This window comes from Marmota marmota, unplaced genomic scaffold, assembly GCF_001458135.2.
Source record: "Marmota marmota marmota unplaced genomic scaffold, marMar, whole genome shotgun sequence".
NCBI classification, from domain to species: Eukaryota; Metazoa; Chordata; class Mammalia; order Rodentia; family Sciuridae; genus Marmota; species Marmota marmota.
Window position 1 is genome coordinate 35,558,546 of NW_026000005.1, and position 17,900 is coordinate 35,576,445.

Consider the following 17,900-nt stretch of genomic DNA (forward strand, 5'->3'; position numbering starts at 1 on the left):
CATGCCCAGGAGTCTGGACTTATCCAGGAAGTGATGGAAAGTTGTTATGGGGTCTTAAGCAGGGCAGCAACAGGATCTGATTTATGTGGGTCCCTCTAGCAGCCAGCAGAGGGGCCAAGTAGACACAAGAGGCATTGCAGCATTCGTGCAATTGAAAAGATGGAATGATCCCCCCATACCCCCCAGCTCTGGCTCAGGCCTGGCCCCTGCCCAAACCCCGTGCACATCTCCCTACCCTTAGGGCCATCGGCTTCCCCTGTGGTATCCTACTCTTCATCCTCACCAAGCGGGAAGTGGACAAGAACCGTTTGAAGCAGATGAAGGCTCGGCAGAACATGCGGGCGTCCAACACGGGCGAGTATGAGAGCCAGAGGTTCAGGGCTTCCTCCCAACATGCCCCATCCCCTGAAGTTGGTTCTGGGGTACAGGCCTGAGGAGCACTGCAGCAACCCTCTAGACTGTATTTTGACTGAAACCCTGCAGTTTGGCTGATTCTGCTCATTGGCCTGTGAGGTCCACCAGAGGGCGCATGGAGCCAGACTGCTGCCAATCCCTGCCCCTCCCACACCGAGGAGCCAGCTGAAAGCAAATAAATTTATTCAGTGGAAAGGAAGTAGGTTTGGGTTTGAGTCCCTTGGGAGTGGAGGGGAAGAGGGTGGGGCTGGTTACTCAGGTATGCTCCCTTTCACAGAAGAGCTTGTTCCTGGCTGGGTGGCAGGGCCACCACAGAGGCTTAATCACCACAAGCCTAGGCTCAGGCCCTGGGGATGAATCCCTCAGAGCTGCGGGCCAGGAGGGTGGGGTCCCACTCAGCCTTGAAACAAATAATAAAGAGAATCAAAGGCGGCATTAAGGGTGTGGAGGCAAACAAGCGGTACCCTTAGCCAGTCCAAATGACTCAACTTCTCTGGGGCTCAAGAGATTGGACTAGTGATTTTTAAGACAGAGGTTCTGAACCTTGGTCCATTCCCTCCCTCATCTGCAAGATTTTATATATGCATATAGCTTTGTGGGGAAGAGAGTTAATTGCTCTCGTGAGCTTTTGTAAAGGACCCCGTAACAAGAGGTCTCTTTGGAATCCACTATTGCAAGTTTGAGTTCCCGTTTCCCCCAGCCAACTGTTGAGCCTTCACCAGCCTCTCACATCCCTCCCTAGGAAGTCCAGCAATAAAGGATATTTGTGACCTTAGGAAAGGTGCAAGAGACCCAGCCAGGATGTAGAGGTAGGAAGTGAATGGATGCTTTGGGCAGAATTAGACACTCCCTGAGCCAACACCTTCCAAAGAAGAAAACCAGAGCCACACAGGGTTTAACTTCTAAACAAAACTTTAATACATTTATAATTGTGTCCCTTTGTGTGATATATTTAGGATCAAGTACTCAATAAAGGAGTCCTAATTATATCCTTGGGCTGATGTGGTTTCCGCCCCTACCCGATAGACTGACCCTGTCCCCTCCCCTATTCCAGCTTGAGGCACTTGTATTACAAAGAAAGCAGTGGCTGACTAGAGAGGTGGTCTGAAGTCGAAAAGCCCCCCAGTGGGAGTTCAGAACAGGCTGAGAGAGGCAATCACCTTGCCCTCAGGGCCCTTCCTGTTAGCAGAAGGAAGAGCACTGAAGTTTCCTTGGGCACTGAGGTGGGTTTTAGTATTTCTCAAACTGGCTCTGGAGGCCCCAAGGCATTTTCCAAGCCTCCACCCATCTCCTCACCCTGGCTACTTCTATGCCACACTCGTGATCATACAAACTACTCTGTTTACTGACTCTTGTCCCTCACTTTCTGCTCTACCTGCCTGAGCAGAGAAAGTAAAAGACCTCAGAAGCACCCAGGGAAGTCCCAGGCAACTTTGGAGAATGGGGACCAGAAGGCTCCAAATGGCCTGCTCTCTCACACCATCCAAGCCTGGAGGGAGCTCAAAGGAGATGCTCTTTGTATTAGCCCCTGTACTTTGCTCATCTCTTCTTTCCCCCAGCCCTAACCTAGATAAACAATACATACATGTTACAAAAACAAGATGGGGTTAGAGTGCTGAGGCCCCTGGGCACAGATCTCTTCTACCATTCTGAACTAAAAGGTACCAAGTCTAAGGAGTATAGAATAATGGCCTGTAGTCCAGGAGGTGGGGATAATACTGTCTGGCTTTACTGGGTTTAGGAGGGAAACAGGCTCCAGCTACCTAGGCTAGAAGCCCGTGACAGATTGGGAGAGGAACCCCTGCACCTTAAAGTCCCTTCTGTGTTCACATTTCCTCTCAGTTATAGAATGGGCTCTTTTCACACACACACACACACACACACACACACACACACCCAAGTGCTAAGAGTTTGGTGCCATATTGTGGGTAGAGGGCAAAAGACACATCCTCAGCCTCATTCCTGCCAAGCCCACTAACAGGTCTGAACTGTCCCAGCACCCACTGCCCACCACAGGTTCCCACACCTCCACAGCCAGAGAGGTTACCCATCTCCTGGACAGAAAGGAAACTGGGTATGTTACTTGAGGGGAAGAAAAAAGTGTCTGAGGCCCAGACCCCAGTCACAGGACCCAGCCCTCTAGGGAAGGGAGAGCCCAGCGAGGGTGAAATGGGGGGCTCCTCAGTTGCGATCTCCCAACAGCTGCAGCACAAAGGTGAAGATGTAGACGATATCTGTGTAGATCTGCAGGGCCCCCGTGATGTAGTCCTCTGGGCTGATGGTGTGCTTCCGGTTCCCCAGGACCAACTGTGTGTCGTAAGCCAGAAACTGCAGGGACAGGGAAGCCAGAAGTGAGCGCCAGTAAGTACCCAGAGGCCTAGAGCTCCTTTTTGGTCAGCAGAGTTGTCCTGGGAGCCTGTGTGCCACGTAGCAAGCACGCTTAGGGTAACGAACAGACTAATAGGTGGTCTCTGCCTCCTGCAGTCCACACCAGAAACAGAGGCAGGCACACTGCATCTCCAACTCGCCCTGCCCAGCATTCCAGCAGCAGGTGTGTGACTAAGACAGCAGGAGTGCCCTGAAAATCACGGGAACTCTTGACAGTAAGGAAAGATCGCTTCTGGCTCTGTTCCACCTAAATTCACTCGCCGTCCCCTGTCCTCCATCCCCTCAGTTCAGCTTTCCAGAGCACAGCAGGGACTTACCAGGGTGAAACAAATGGCCCCCAAAGCAGCATAGACCATGTGGAGCCAGTAAATCTGAGAAGAAGGAGATGGGGTGGCGTTAGAAATCTGAGCAAAGTACAGTGAGGCAGACCTTCAGGACCCAGCTAACCCCCGGGATTCGGGCATCAGAGTGGACAGAACTAGGAAGCCAGCTCACTGGGATCCTGGGGCATGCCCTCTAGGTCCTAGAACAGATCTGAAACGGTGACATATTTGGCAGAGGGAGCAGAGGCTATCCTAAAATGGCCATATAAAACCAATCAAAGCATCTTTTAGCCAGACCAATCCATAGAGCCAATCTGCAGAGGTGTCCACTGTGCTTCTGAGAAAAAGCAGTGGCTGAGTGCCAGCTTTGGAGGGACAGACCCAGCAAACACCAGCTGAAGAGCCCCGTCATCTTTCCTCCAGTCCTGGTCAGCACTCAACAGACCACACAGCCCATCCTGGGATGGACAGAATGAAGAAGAGCTAGGAGGGAGGGAAACCCTAGCCTGCAACCACCCTGATGAGGTTCAGAATTAGGGGGTGCCCACAAGGCAGCCCTGCTTCACTCTCCTGTAGGTGCCTGTCCACAGAAGGACAAGGCCAGTCCATGGTGAGATGGTCATCAGCCTGGGGACCTCATGTTTTCCTTTAGCTGACTATAGTCAAAGGACTCAGCTCCAGACATCTCCAAAGTCCCTTCCACACAGGTCCATCTTGTTCCTCTGGGTTCCTCTTCTAGTCTGCCTCGTAGAACCTGGTTTCAGCTGTCAGCTCTAATCTACTACTTCCCATAGGAACTCAGTGGCACTGTCCAGGGCTCCCAGTGCTGTGGCTCTTTCCAAAGAGACACTGACTATTCCCTAACCCAAAAGGATGGTGCTTGTATGTGGATGCCTTTGCTAGCCACTGGAAGGTTCTGAGGTCATCCTGCCCAGATGAGGGGCCCTGCTACATTCTGCTACACAGGGAGTCTGCAGTGAGGACTGGGTTCAGTGGCCTCAGCCCTCATGGGACACTCACATATTTGAAGTACAGCACAATGCTAGTGACAATCCCAGTCACCATCAGCACAATTCCCAGGACACAGAAGAGGCCTGTGCACGAGGTGAAGTCCACCTGCCAGGAAGAGGAATGAGGTACCTGTCAGACAACTGCCGTCACTAGCAGCCCAGCCAGACTAGACTGGCCTTGCCACCCTGCCACCCTGCCACCCTGCCTGAGAGTCCCAGTTCTGCCTCCTGGAGACACAGTAATGACCATGTCATGCTAAGGACAGACATAGGAGGCGGCTGTGCAGGTGTAGATATGGGAAAGGGGATTAGGTCTCTAACGGAAATCCCTGGTCTATATGGATCTGGGCCCTCCCAGGCCATTCAAATGCCAAACCCAAAGGGCCAGGTTTCATAATAAAGAGAGGCAGGTGCCAGGGAAGAACCCTCCATTCCCTCACCTTGGTCTGAAAGCAGAAGATGGTGACAGAAATGGACACCACAGCAGTGATGATCATTGCAATGATGACAGCTTTGGTCTGATACATACTGGAAGGAAGGAGTTAAGAGAAGCCAGAGGCATAAGCCACATACAAATGACTTCAAACTCTCCGCTTCCAGAAGATTCCACCCAGAACCCATCCCCACAGATGACCACCAGCCCAGGAACAGCTGCTCCCCAAGAATACACACTTTACATGAAGGTGGTAGATTGCCCTTGCATGTACCTGGAAATGGTGCCTGTCATAAAGCCCATGGCAAAAGTCTGAGGGAGAGAAACAAAGAAGACACTTAAGAACAGCAGGCACTGGGTGAAGTTCAGTGGTAGAGCACTTGCCCAGCATGTGTAAAGGCACTGGGGGATGACCACAGTGGCCTTATAGAGCTGGGAGTAGATTAGACTGAGCTGGAAAGATGCAGCCACAGAGGGGACCCAGAGCTAGCAGTAAGGATAAGAAGGGGGAGAAAGCCAGGGACATCCTTCCCCAGTGATATCTCCTTCCCTTCCCTGGGACAGCGCTCCCCTACCCTTCTAGACTTACAAAGAGAGCCAGCAGGATGATGTTCCATGGGAACCGGCGCCTTAGGGGGAAGAAAAGGCCTGGTTACATGACTTAGAGAAGTCAGATCCTAGAGGTTCCCTCAGCACAAGGGAGCACCTGGCTCCTGTGCCTGCAGGGACAAGCCCTGCTCTGGGGAAGGGAAGGCTTGCATGGCTTTGGTACCTGCTCAGGGGGGTTCAAAAGGACAACATGGAGCAGTGGAGTGGACCTGTGCTATGGAGCCAGAAAGACCTGAAACTGTTTGCCACTATTACTCCGACTACCTGTGTGACTGTGAGAAAGTTGTCCAGCCTCTCTGAGCCTTGAGTTCTTCCTGTTTGGTTTGGGGTTCTTTTTTTCCCCTCTCATTTTTCTTTTCCATTCCCCCCTCCCCACACTGCCTTTTTCCTTTTCTCTTTCCTGTTTATTAAATGGTTAAAATTCTACATATCTTGCAGGGTTGCTGTAAAAATGATAGCTAAATATATCTCACACAGTACTTTGTAAACCTCTGGACGGTAGTCACCGACATCATCATCTTCATCATCATCATCATCACCACCACCACAGTACTTCTTGTAAGTCTCCATTCGACCACTACAAGGAATCCATTTTCTTCCCAAAATACTCGCTCCTGTCCCACCCTTTTCTCTCCTCATTGTCTAAGGCTCTGGAACTCACCTGGGTCCCTGGCAGCAGGCAAGGGTCAGGTAGGTGACGATGAAGACAGCACTGGGGAAGAAGAGATGGGACATGGTCTGTGGCCAGAGCTACCCTTGGCCGTTTCTCAGCCCAGCCTGGCAGCACTCAGCTGGCCCAGGGCTTGGAGGCCTAGGAAGCTGCTTGGGTCTGAGGGCAAGCTACTCAGGAAGAGTTAGGGCAGAACTACCAAGCCAGGGACCCTGAGCAGTTCTGTAACACGCGTGCGGGCCGTAGAAACTGGCTGTGAGAACCTGGGCACTTCCATACAGACTGCACACTGCTGTCACCATCGTCTGCTGCACCCCAGCATGGGAGAATGGCACTGGCCACTGGGAAGGCCCCTCTCAAAAAACATTTTGAGGAGCTGTGGTTGTGGCTCAGTGGTAGAGCGCTTGCCTAGCATGTGTGAGGCACTGGGTTCGAATCTCAGCACCACATATAAATAAATGAGTAAATAAAGATTGATCAACATCCAAAAAAATATTAAAAAAAAAAAAAGCATTTTGATCCATGCCCTGAGTAGAGCCGGTCAACTGGAAACACTGCCAGCCGCCTCCTCCCCTCGCCTTGAGTAGAGCCAGGCACACTCACTAGGACACGTAGTACACAGCCACATTCTTCCTCACGAATTGGCCAACTGGCTCCCTGTGGAGTCGAGGAAGAGGAGAAGAGTCATTCCAGGGCTTGGCTGCCTCCCCGCCAAGCACCCCCAAGACAGGCAGCTGACCCAGAACTCCCCAGGGTGGGAAGGAAGGGTCAGTGAGGCCCAGACACTCACACAAAGGTGAAGATAGCAATGATGGCCACCGTGATGAGCAGCTGGACGGAGATGATGGTGTAAACCTGGAACATAGCCGGCCAGGGGCACAGGTGACCACCCTGTCTGCTGGCCTCTCCCCAGGAAGCAGAACCACAAGACCAAGAAGCCAAAGGAGCACAGGCCCTGCCCTTCCTATCCTGGCAGTGGTGGAAGGGGCTTCTTTTCCCTATTTTGAAGGCTCTACTTTTACTTTGAGCCCTCAAAGAGCCTTCGGCTGCAGCCTGGCCTAGAGGTGACCCTAGTGGGGAGCATGGTCCACATGCTGTCTGAACTTCTGCTCCCTCCTTCCTGTCCAGCATCCAGCCCTGCAGGGCTGCCCTGCACCACCACCGTGGCTCCACACTTGCAGTTCAGCGTGGCATGTCACACATCTGTCTGCCCTGAGCAGGTGCCTTGCAGATATGAGATAGGAGAGTGGATTAGGAGCAGGGTGATCCTGCCGGCTCCCCAGTTGTTTAGGGTCTTGGGAAAGCAAGGTCTGGGGAAGAGGTGGGAGGTTTCCCAGATTGACTGCCCTCCCAAAACAAGGTCAAAGAGAAGGGATGCTGGGGATAAGGAAGCCGGGGAGAGAGCAGTGAGGGCAGGCAGCCAGCAAATTTCTATGAGAATTCTGTGCCCTTGCCTGTGGTTGGTGTGGCCTGGCCCTCCCCAATTCCCACAGCGTGAGGGGCCAGGTCCATCTGCCTCCCAGCCCATCTCACCTTTCGGATGAATGTGTGTCGGACTTTTCTGTCATCCCACTCTCCAGGCCCAAAGCTGTCGCTCACTGCTCTCTCCTCTCCATCATAGCCAGGGCCTAGGGACAGATCACATCGGACCAACTGGAGACCTGGGAATGTAACCTTCATCCCAAAGCCTCTCAACACTGTCTGAAAGGCTCAGGTATCTCCAGCCAAAAGTCAAGTGTTACAGTGCAGAACTCCTTTCCCAGCCAGGGTCCTCTGGATGCCCTCAGAGTGACCTGAGCCAGGGTGGCATGAGGGGGCTTAGGCAAAAGCCAGTCCATCCACATGCATCTCTTAGGGCTCTGTGCAGCCAGCCCACACCATCAGAGGTCAGGTGGTGGTGTCAGGATCTAGGGAGGAAGCGGGCTGGCTGGCAGAGCAACAGCCTCAGGGATGGAGGGCCAGAGAAAAGGTGGGGAGAACAGAGGGCAAGGGCCAGGATGTAGCGTAAGCCTCATTGAGAGCAGATCTTTCAAGGGCATGTAGCCTCTCACATGTGAGTGACGCATTCCAGTCCACATCAGAACACACATGTCCAAGTGAGAGCTGGCCCTACACTTGCTTCAGGACTCCAGAGCTGCTGCACAGCTTCCAAACATTGTGTGGATGCCTCTTTGGGAACTGTTGTCAAAATCCAACCAGAAAGCACTATGCATAGTTCAGAAGTAAAGCATATGCTTAGTATGTATGAAGCCCTGGGTTCCATCTCTAGCACCACAAAATTAAAAAGACGCCCAGGAAAAGGGGCTCACTGCATTCTAACCTCACCTGTTTCTGACCTGCCACGATGTTTACCAAGGTTGGCTCCACTTTGGGGTGTTTGCAAAAATCAGACTTTACCTAAAGGATGAGGATTTGTCATCCCCAAGGATGTATTTTAAAAAGTGAAGTGTTTGGGGTTACAGGGGTAGCTCCTAAGACAGACATGGCCCCTGGGTGGGAAGGCACGGACTCAGCCTCCTGGCTGAATAAAGGGGCTACCACGTGGCTGGAGGAGCTGAGGGGGGAAAGTAAGGAAGTAAAACAAACTGGAAGGAGAGATCTAAACAGATGAGAGGGAAAAGGCATTAAAAGGGAAGTTGAAGAGAAGGGAGTGAAAGGAGGGGGCCACATTCACCCAAGGGCTGCTCCTCCCGCCCACCTTCCACATCCACTTCCAGGACTCACCGTAGTTCATGGGCATCGGGTGGATGGGAGGCATAGGCTGTGGGTAGCCAGCAGGGTGGCCGTAACCAGGTTGTGGGTAGGCAGGGTAGGCAGGGTACCCTCCTGGCAGGACAGATGGTTGCCCATAGCCCCCAGGGGGTGGAGGGCCAGGATACAGGGGGTTGCGGTCCTCATACGGAGGTGGGGCAGTAGGGTTGGACATGGCCACTCAAGAGCTGAGGGAAAACCCCAGCTGCTGGGACCTGAAATGAAAGATAAGCAAAGTAGTCATGAGTGCCTGCACAGCTCACTCCACCCCCAGTCCCTCCCAGGCTGTGTCTCCCTGGAGAAGAGAGACTCCTAATTTTTCTCTGGGTCACACATGTCACTTGCTGCCCACAGGCTGCTTCCCATCAGCCCAACCCCTGGCCCTCTTGCCCTCAAGCCAGCTTTTCATTGAGAGCTATGTCTTCCCTGTGTAATTTCCTGGCCACAAGAAAGCAGGAGGAGGGGTTGGTGAGGCAACTAGAGTTGATGCTGAGCATCGGATGTGATGCACGAGGAACTGGGCGCCTGGGAACTCCCTGTCCTCACATAAAAAAGCCTTCCAGTGTTGATGGCTTTTCAACAGAACCAAGAAAGAGGCTGGAGGGCTCTGGTAGAGCCTCCAGTGAGTCACAGGGCCAGCTGAGACCCTCCAGAGTGGAAGCCCAGCCCCCATCCAGCTGGCTGGAGCACAGAGCCTGAGAGCCAGAGCTGGGGTGCAGCCAAGCTCCGAGTGGAGAGGAGGAGGAGGAGGGAACAGTCTAGCCCAGTGCCAGGGCCGCCTGGCCCCAGGGGAAGAGCCCGTGGACTGGTGGCAGGCTGGGTCAAGGGAGCCTGACAGGTCTGGGCCAGCGAGCTGGTAGGAGGCCCCACAGAAGGGCAGGCCCGAGACAGGACTTTCAGGTTCCTTAAATAACCAGCTGTGGCACGTCAGGTAGGCATGTGACAGCCTGTGCACGCCTGCTCCCTTCGCTAGTGAGCAGGGAGCACACAGTGAGCATGGGGCCCCAAAGGCCCCTCCAAAGGGAGTGGTTTTTGTAGCCCAGTATCTCTGGGGTCTTGGTAGTTTCTTCTGTCTCCCCCAGGGGCAGTGGCTAGCAGTGAGGAGGGCCAGCTGGGAACTCCCTGTTGTTATTTAAGGGAGCTACAAGATGGAGGGAGTTCCTTAAGTAGCAGGGACAGCCCCACAGCCAGGAGCCCGGAAGCACAAGTTGAGGGGACCTCGGGTTGCCCAGCGCCCATGCTCCTTTCAGATGAGAGAATCAAGGCCCAAAACAGTAAACGATTCCCAGGACCACAGAGCTAGCAGGTCAGTAACAGAGTCAGAATGGATCCCTTCAGGATCTGGGGCACGTGTCCTTTATGTTATGCTGTGCTCTTTATTGCCTCCTCTGCCAAATAAATGTCCCTCAGGCCTGGTGTTCCCCACTGAGGTGGCAGAGCTGGGGGAAGAGCTAAGGTGGAGTTTCCTGTGTCCCTTGTGGGAAGAAGCCCTGACAGTCTGGGCCCCTTGACAGGGCCATCCCTTTCCTAGAGCATTGCCCAGGGCAGACCTAGAGGACCCCACAGGGACACCCCAGATCCAGGTCAGCAACCACCCTCAGCCTTTGCAGGAAGCAGAAGAGCCCTGGCTTCTCTTTGTAGGACACCCTATGCGGTTCAGGGATCAGATAAAGGACTGTCTATGTCTTCTTTCTTAGGACAACTAGGGTCATTCAGAAAGGGGAAAGTGGTGGGGATTAAATAGCAGGGCAGGTCTCTGAATGGGTTATTTTGAGAAAAACACTTCTCCATCCACCCAGAGTGAGGAGACAGACAGAGCAAGAAAGTGTCGGCCAGGAAGAATGCCCTTCCCAACAGTGAGGTGTGAGGGGCAAAGCGGGTGTCAGGAGACCACAGCGGAGCCCTTGCAGCGCAGCAGAGAAGCCTGCAGCGACAGGTGCCAGACACACAGGGGAGAATACAGGAACTGGGTGTGGAGTGCTGGGGCTGTGTAAGGGAAGGAAGATCGCCTTAAGTAATTATCATATATGAATCTTCTGTAAGTTCAAGGCCAGCCTTAGTGACTTAGCAAGACCCTGCCTCAAGAAATAAAAAGGACTGGGGCTCAGTAGTAGAGCACCCCTGGGTTCAATCCCCTGCACCAAAAGATAAAAATCTGCTGGGCATGGTGGCACATGCCTATGATCTCAGTGGCTGGGGAGGTAGAAGCAGGAGGATTGTAAGTTCAAAGCCAGCCTCAACAATTTAGTGAGATGCAAAAATGCAACTCAGTGAGACCCTACCTCTAATAAAATAGGGCTGGGGATGTGGCTCAGTGGTCGAGTGCCCCCGAGTTCAATCCCTGATACCAAAAAAAAAAAAAAAAAAGGTAAAAATTTGGTGTCCTTTTTAGAGGAAGGGGTGGAGGACAGGTCACCTTTGGAATAGGTGTGTCTGCATCATGGCACCATCTCAGCACCCCAGGTCTATCTGACATCCACCACTGGGTTGGTAGTACATATGGCTGGCTGAACAGGCCGAGGAGGCACCTGTCATCAAAAGGCATGCTGTGCACTAAACCACAATGCCACCATTTCCTGGCCCTTTACCTCCTCAGGATGCACTTCTGTGAACTAAGGTGAGAAAGACCAGATGATCTCCGAGCTTGCAGCCAGCTCTATCAGCAGATGATGATCCTGGGACCCAAGCTACGCAGGGCCTACCCTTTGCCCTCCCTAGTCCCAGACTGAGAGGTTGCAGCGGCCATAGGTGAAACATGACTCACAGAGAGGAAGGTAAGCCTCAGACAGACCTCAAGAGTCTGGTCCAGCCCAGTAGGCTGCTGAATCACAGAGCCCTGCGCTTCCTCACCCTGCCATGTCATGCCCCAACTTCAGAAGAATTCACAAGTTGACCTGCCTGCTGGGAGGACAGTAGGTCCAAGTTTACTTCTCTGGGGCCTCAGTCACCAGCCTATTTGCAGCAGACAATACCATGATCACTTTACCTCACTATGTCCCAGTGCCTTCACCTAGAAAATGGGGTTGACACTTACAAGAGTCCCCCCCACATACACACACCCCCGAGAATTGTGTGGCATGATGGCACAAGCTTATAATCCCAGTTACCTGGGAAGCTGAGGTAAGAGGATCGCAAGTTCAAGGCCAGTCTGGGCAATTTGGCAAGATACTATCTCAAAATAAAAAGGGCTGGGGATGTAGTCAGTGGTAGAGTGCTTGCCTAGTGTACCTGAGGCCCTGGGCTTGATCTCCAGCACTGAAAAACACAGATAAATATTGGCTGTTTTCAGTTATTTCATTAAGTCTTTTCAGTAGCCCAGAAGGGTAGATATTGTTGTTATTATCCCCACTTACAAATGGAGACAGCGAGGCTTAGAAGAATGAAGTCACTAGGCCATGGTTACCTTGCCAGGGTGAGATGGAGTCAAGACTCGGGGCCCTAGACTGCCCCAGAGCCATGTTCTGAGTCCGTCTGCTCGAGTTCCTCATTTGCACAGCCTGTCTATCCAAACTCCTCACCCCTTCTCCCATGGCTTCCAGTCTAAGGCCCTCTGTAACAGCAGAAGGCTTACACAGGAAGTGGAGGCCAAGTCAGCCTTCCACAGTGGGCTCCAACCCCAACCAGCAGCTCGAGGCAGAGGCTGGTCCAGAGATTGAGATTCAAAAGGTCAGAGCCGAGAGGACATGCACTAAGGCAAACCTGCCCCTCACTGCTCCAGCCAGAGAGCCACTGTGCAGGAAGCAGTAATCTGTCCTTGTCACAGAGCTGGTCTTGTGGCCAGGACCTAATCCTACCTATCTAGTATAGAGCTCTGGGCACAGGAAAGGAGAGCTTTCCTGTTAGTGCCTGCCAGGGGGTTGCCGGCCTCCACCACCCTCATCTCTGAGCCATGCCAAGGAGAACACTGGCAGGAGCCTCAGGGGCCCAGGGCCACCAGCCTCGGCAGCTTCTCGCTTCTGTGTCTGCCCTAGCACCTGCCCAGCCTATGTGAGGGCCCTGCCACTTCCTACCATCAGGGCCTGTGCTGGGGCCAAAGTTTAGGCTGATATCTGTCTAGGGAAGAGGGGGAAGGAGAGGGAGCCAGCTCCTCTCCTAGCCAGACCAAGGGTGATGGCTGGAGAACAGGGGGGAGAGGAAGGGATGGAGAGAGACAGAGGGAAGATGAGGCCCAAAGCCTACAAGCCAGCCTTCCAGGTTCTGCCAGTAGCTGATGGAAGGCCCCACCATCTCCACAGGCTGAAAGGGGCCTGTAGAGTTCCCACCAGAAACTGCCTTCTCCTCAAATACAGAAGGCATTCATTTCTAGAGATGCCAGCCGTGGGGAGTTTGTTTGCCCACTGCTGTGGCTGCATGCAGCTTGAACCATCAGAACATTGTCTACCTCATGCTTGTGACCAAGGCTTTAGACTCTGCCTGATCCTGGCAGTTCCATCTCGGTTTGCTCCTCTCAGTTGGAGCCCAGAGCATCTCCTCCACCCAGTGATGGTAGAAACAGAAGTGAGTGGAGCCTGTGGTGGTGGCACACACCTGTAATCCCAGCAGCTTGGGAGGCTGAGGCAGGAGGATCGCTAGTTCAAAGCCAGCCTGAGCAACAACAAGGCACTAAGCAACTCAGTGAGACCTTGTCTCTAAATAAAATACAAAATAGGGCTGGGGATAGGGCTCACTGGTCAAGTGCCCCTGAGTTCAATCTCCAGTACCAGAAAAAAAAGTGACTGGGCTCTTGGCCTAATCAACACACTTGCTGGTGACCAATGTTTTCCCATGCGAGGAAGGGACTCATCCCCCCTGGGGCTGTGTCAGCGAATGTGCTAGGCTGCTACCTTGGGCACCAGTTCTCCTGGGGCATATGAGGGGTTAAGGCTCTGGAATCTGTGAAGAGGAGGCCAGCTACTGGGGTTACTGCAAGAGGGTGTGTGTTGGAGGGAGGGGCAGAAAGGAGCAGCTGACTGGTCCAGGCAGCCTGCCCTCCTCCCTGCCAGGAACAGATGCCCAGAGCTGAGCAGAATGGAAAGAATAGCTCAGAGTGCACATCTCAGGAAGCCCCACCCAGGAGGCACTGCAACACAAGTCAGTCTGGCTAGCTCCTTCTCTTGCTTTCCTTTCCCATTCCCCCAGGGAGAGCTCTGCCCCGCCACCCTAGCACAGCCACCAGGGCAGAGGAGTAAAACACACTCAGGAGAATTTGGGCAAGTGACCAGGCCTGATTCTGGACCAAGGGGGCCCAGAATCAACCTCATACTCTTTATCTGGCCTGGCCTCCTGGACCAAGAGATGAACTAGAGGGGCCTAAAAATTGAAATGTCAGACTTTAGAATGGGTGCTGCCGGCCCTGGATTGGAATGAACTTGAGAAATCATCTGGCTGTTTGACAGATCAGGAAACCTCAGAGCCAAGAAAGTTCCTGCCCCAGCCCAGGACAGGCCCTCATGGTCATGGGTTTGTAACTTCCCTTCCCAGCCCGGCCCACTATCTGAGAACTCTGAAAGACAGAAGCAAGCATACACACCCCTGAGGAGGAGCCAGAACAAGCCACCCGTTTCCCAGGTTCTCTTCTGAGCTCTGGCTCTGAGTGCCAACCTATTGCTTCCCTCTCCAGCTCCTAGCCACCCCTCCCACCCCCATCTCTAGCCAGGGTTGCCTTTCTGGATCCATAAGACAGAGGGCTAGCTCCTGTCTCCAAGGAAAGAGAGGCTGCCCAGGGGAGCATGGGACACCCCAGGAATGGCAGCTCTCCCATTACCCATTACCTTTGTTTGGGGGCAGAATTGTGTCATCAAGGCATTAATCCCAGAGACCTCAGCCACATCAGTGGTCAGGATGGTCTGGAAGTGTAGATGAAGAAAGAGGAAGCCATTGACAAATACGATGTCCCTTTTAGAGCACAGCCCCTACTCACCTCTGGTGTTTCAACTTTCCTGTCTTTCAGCTGAACTTCCAGGTTAGGAGCAGAGATAGGCAGAGGAATGAGACAGATAATTAACCACCCACGGTGGAGAACTGCAGGTGGGCAGGCACAGAAGAGGACCATTAAGAGTGGCTTAGAGCAGTAAGAACAGTCAGTAGTTACTAAGCAAGTAAGGGACTCTGATGCTCACAGAAGCCCTACGATCCTACTGGCCAATAAAACAAATTCAGAGAAAACACATCTAAGGTCCCACAGAGGCAAACAGCAGAGTTGGGTCTGAACCCAGAGCCAGTATTTGATGCTAAAGTCCATACCTTGTACTTTTTATGTACCTGGTTGGAACAGAAGCCCCTAAGGCACTCCCAATAGTCACTCTGGGAGCAGCCCAGCACTTGTGGGTATGGTAGAAAGACTGAAAATGACCAGAAGGGACTAAGCAAGTGCATCGTCGATACCTATTGCTTTTCCCAATGAAAAGTGATCGGATGGGTGAGTCCTGAGTTAGAAGGCAGAGACCTAATGCCTGTCTTGGCTTTGGTACCAACTCAGTTGCATGAGTCATAGTAGGTCACTTCATATCTCCAGACCCAGCTTTTACATCTGTAAGATGAGTATCCTGGACCAAAAGATCAAAGTCCGCTCCAACTCTGCCAGTTTCTGATTCTGAATTAAGTAGCCTAATAGAACAAAAACCTTCAAGGCAGACTGACATACCCCCTAAGAAACCTACACTGGGAGGGACTACTGATGTGTCACTGGTCCAGTGGACAACTACAGAGGCAGAGGCACATGGCATGCACTGAGTATGGAGATGGCTGTAACTGCCTCTCCTCCCAGACTACTCCCGTAATTCCCTCTGGATCCTCCAGCAAGCACCTCCTGGGTTCTCACTCACCCTAAAGCCTGCAGAGAGACAGTCTAACACTGTAGGAAAGAAACAGCATGTCAAGAATCAAGAGGCCTGGGTTCCTTAGCCAGCTCTGGGAATCCTGGCAAATGACCTCTCTGGCCTCCTTTATCCTCAAATCAGCCTAATTGTGGGACAAAAGCAGAGATTAGTTTACCAGAACCAGAAAGCAGAGAGAGAGACTTACCAAGCCAGGCAATTCTGAGAAGGCGTCAGTGGATGAATGCAGAAATAAACAGTCCATATCCCCTTCTTGGAAATTCACAAGGCATAGTGACATATTAAGCCTCCATGAAGTCCTGCCCTAAGAAACCTGCTCAATTTTATTTAACCCAGTACCCCCCAAACTTTCCTAATGCTGAAACTCTTTGATGCAGGCCCACCTAACATTTGTGGGTTTCTGATCCAGACAACCTATGTCTTACATAGGTTGTCTGGATCAGAAAAATCCGTATTCTAACCTCTCATATCTTAAAACTCCTATGCCTCCACCCAGCCTGCCCTTACTCACACCAAGAACCTTACTCTCAATCAACTCAATTCCAGGATACTCTGGAGGGTCCTCCATGACCCTAAGCCCCAGAGGCACACAGCTGTTACTGTAACTTCCATGATAGGATTTACTGCCCTGCAACAGAGCAGATCTCCAGCCTGCACAAAACCAGGACACTAGCATACCCTAGCATCACCCATATGTAGAGGGAAAGAACAGATCCTTGCAAGCAAGGACTCATTATCATTCTCCTGACCAATTTATCGAGAACCCTCTAGATACCAGCCTCTGTGGCCAGTGGACTTCTGGATAGCATTACTACTTTAAAATGAGACCTAGGTTTGGGTCTAGAATCCCAGAATCTTAGGGTTAACAGATTTTGTCAAGGTCACCCTTCCACAACATCCTCACAGAAGGTCCACATCATGGTTATCTATGTTGTTAGCAGAATTTCTTTCCAGAGATTTTTATGAGCCTCTACCCTCCAGTTCTTCCAGTTTGGCACTCTGAAGACACACAAGTGTGTGTGTGTCCCTTCACTATGGCTTCTAGGGTAGGACTTCTGCTCTTTCTGAAGGGCCCTGGATGAGAAGTTTTGGGATTGGAGGTGCTGTGCGGTGGAAAGCTCCCCCATTTCCAGAGAGGGGGCTGAATGGAGGTGGCTATTACCCCGGCTCACGACATGAGATTCTCCTAATGCTTATGCTCTAACCTAACCTGTCATTACCTCTCTGGCGTGCCCATTTTTACAAGAGAGGCCCTGAGGTCATGGCATAAGAAGACAGGGAAGTCGGACCCTTGACAGTCGTCCTAAGCTGTAAACTGAGACTCTGGGTCCTTAAGACTAAGAGAGTCCCAAGTGACACGGAAGTATGGCTCCCATTTTGCCCCAGACAAAGCAGCCTCAGGAAGCTCCTGGCTCCCCCTGCCACCACTGACCAGGCCGAAGGAACCAGCTTTGAAACCAAAGCTCACCGGTCAGATGAATATTTCAGAGCCGGAGAGAACTGGACACCTGATGGACCTTCCATGGCATCTGGCTCTGTTCCTGGTTCCCGGATCTCCCCACTTATCCTATATCCAGGGTGGAACCCCAAGCCCATGGACACTACCCAGAGGCCACAGGGGAGTGGATGGGCACGGAGCCCCTATAGGACAAGAGCTGGTGAAGAACAAGGTCAGGCCCAGCAGCCTTTCTCTCCCTCCCACTCTTCCCATCGCTTTCCCTTTCCCACTTCCCTGTTTTGTTTTTACTCTGACTCAAATAGGTTCTGAGGAGGACGGGTGGTTCCAGGTAGCTTCCAGAACTCAGTCCACGGGGCGGTGGTTCAGTGTCGGGCTGCGGCCAAGTTATGGTGATAGGGTTGCTACTTCCCCGGGCTGTGGGCTGGGGCTGCCCCGGCTTCCACCCATCTCTGGGCTGGGAACTCCCCTTACCCCACCACTTACACACTGCTGGGACTACGCCAAGGCCAGCAGCAACAGGGAAAGGAGGGGCAACCTGGGGTGGGGGCCACCCTGGGCTGGTTCCCCTCCCTCTCTCCCCCAGCTGAGAGCCATGACAGCCCCCAACTCACAGCTGGCCACTCTGAGGCTCGCATGGGGGACCCGCCCTGCCACAGACGAGCTACTCGAGCTACTCGTTCCTGTGAGAGGGAGTTCCTTCCCAGACCCTGGTCAGCTCACCGGCGCCCACAACAGCTGCTCGGTTCCCAAGGCTAACCAGGTGCCACATGCCCTCCCAAGGCGCATAGGAAAAGCGAAAGTCCCCACTGCCAGGGAGAAAGATCCCCACTCTGACGCCGAAGCAGGCCAGCCCCCAGCTAACTCTGGAGGGGCCGGCCGGTTGCGCACTCCGAGAAAGTTTGGGGGCTCGGGGCCAGCGCAACCCAGGCCTGACCTAGTCCCTAGTAGCCCGCAGTTCCCACCTCCGCCGCCCCGGCCCCAAGCCTTGCCTGCGCTGTTTCCAAGCGTGCGTTCCACTTCCCGGGGCG

The 17,900-nt window shown here is 53.0% G+C and overlaps 2 protein-coding genes and 1 long non-coding RNA gene across 3 annotated transcripts in view; 2 read left to right on the forward strand and 1 right to left on the reverse strand.

Moving 5' to 3' along the window:
- The window catches only part of Pnkd (PNKD metallo-beta-lactamase domain containing), a 65,971-nt gene that overhangs the window by 1,876 nt on the left and 46,195 nt on the right, over nucleotides 1–17,900 (forward strand). The gene's annotated exons all lie outside the window — the stretch shown is intronic.
- Nucleotides 1,309–14,644, reverse strand: Tmbim1 (transmembrane BAX inhibitor motif containing 1). The gene is given in 13 exon segments (XM_048808542.1): nucleotides 1,309–2,742; nucleotides 3,120–3,173; nucleotides 4,146–4,241; nucleotides 4,576–4,663; nucleotides 4,843–4,880; nucleotides 5,158–5,197; nucleotides 5,839–5,889; nucleotides 6,451–6,504; nucleotides 6,638–6,702; nucleotides 7,381–7,475; nucleotides 8,572–8,764; nucleotides 8,766–8,813; nucleotides 14,498–14,644. Coding segments are annotated over 13 exon segments (1,101 nt in total). The 5' UTR covers nucleotides 14,630–14,644; the 3' UTR covers nucleotides 1,309–2,595.
- The window catches only part of LOC125618235, a 16,502-nt gene continuing 5,504 nt past the window's right edge, over nucleotides 6,903–17,900 (forward strand). Inside the window, exons 1-2 of the long non-coding RNA XR_007349493.1 lie at nucleotides 6,903–7,168; nucleotides 9,583–9,588. This is a non-coding gene — a long non-coding RNA (uncharacterized LOC125618235). The remainder of the gene's footprint in view (nucleotides 7,169–9,582; nucleotides 9,589–17,900) is intronic.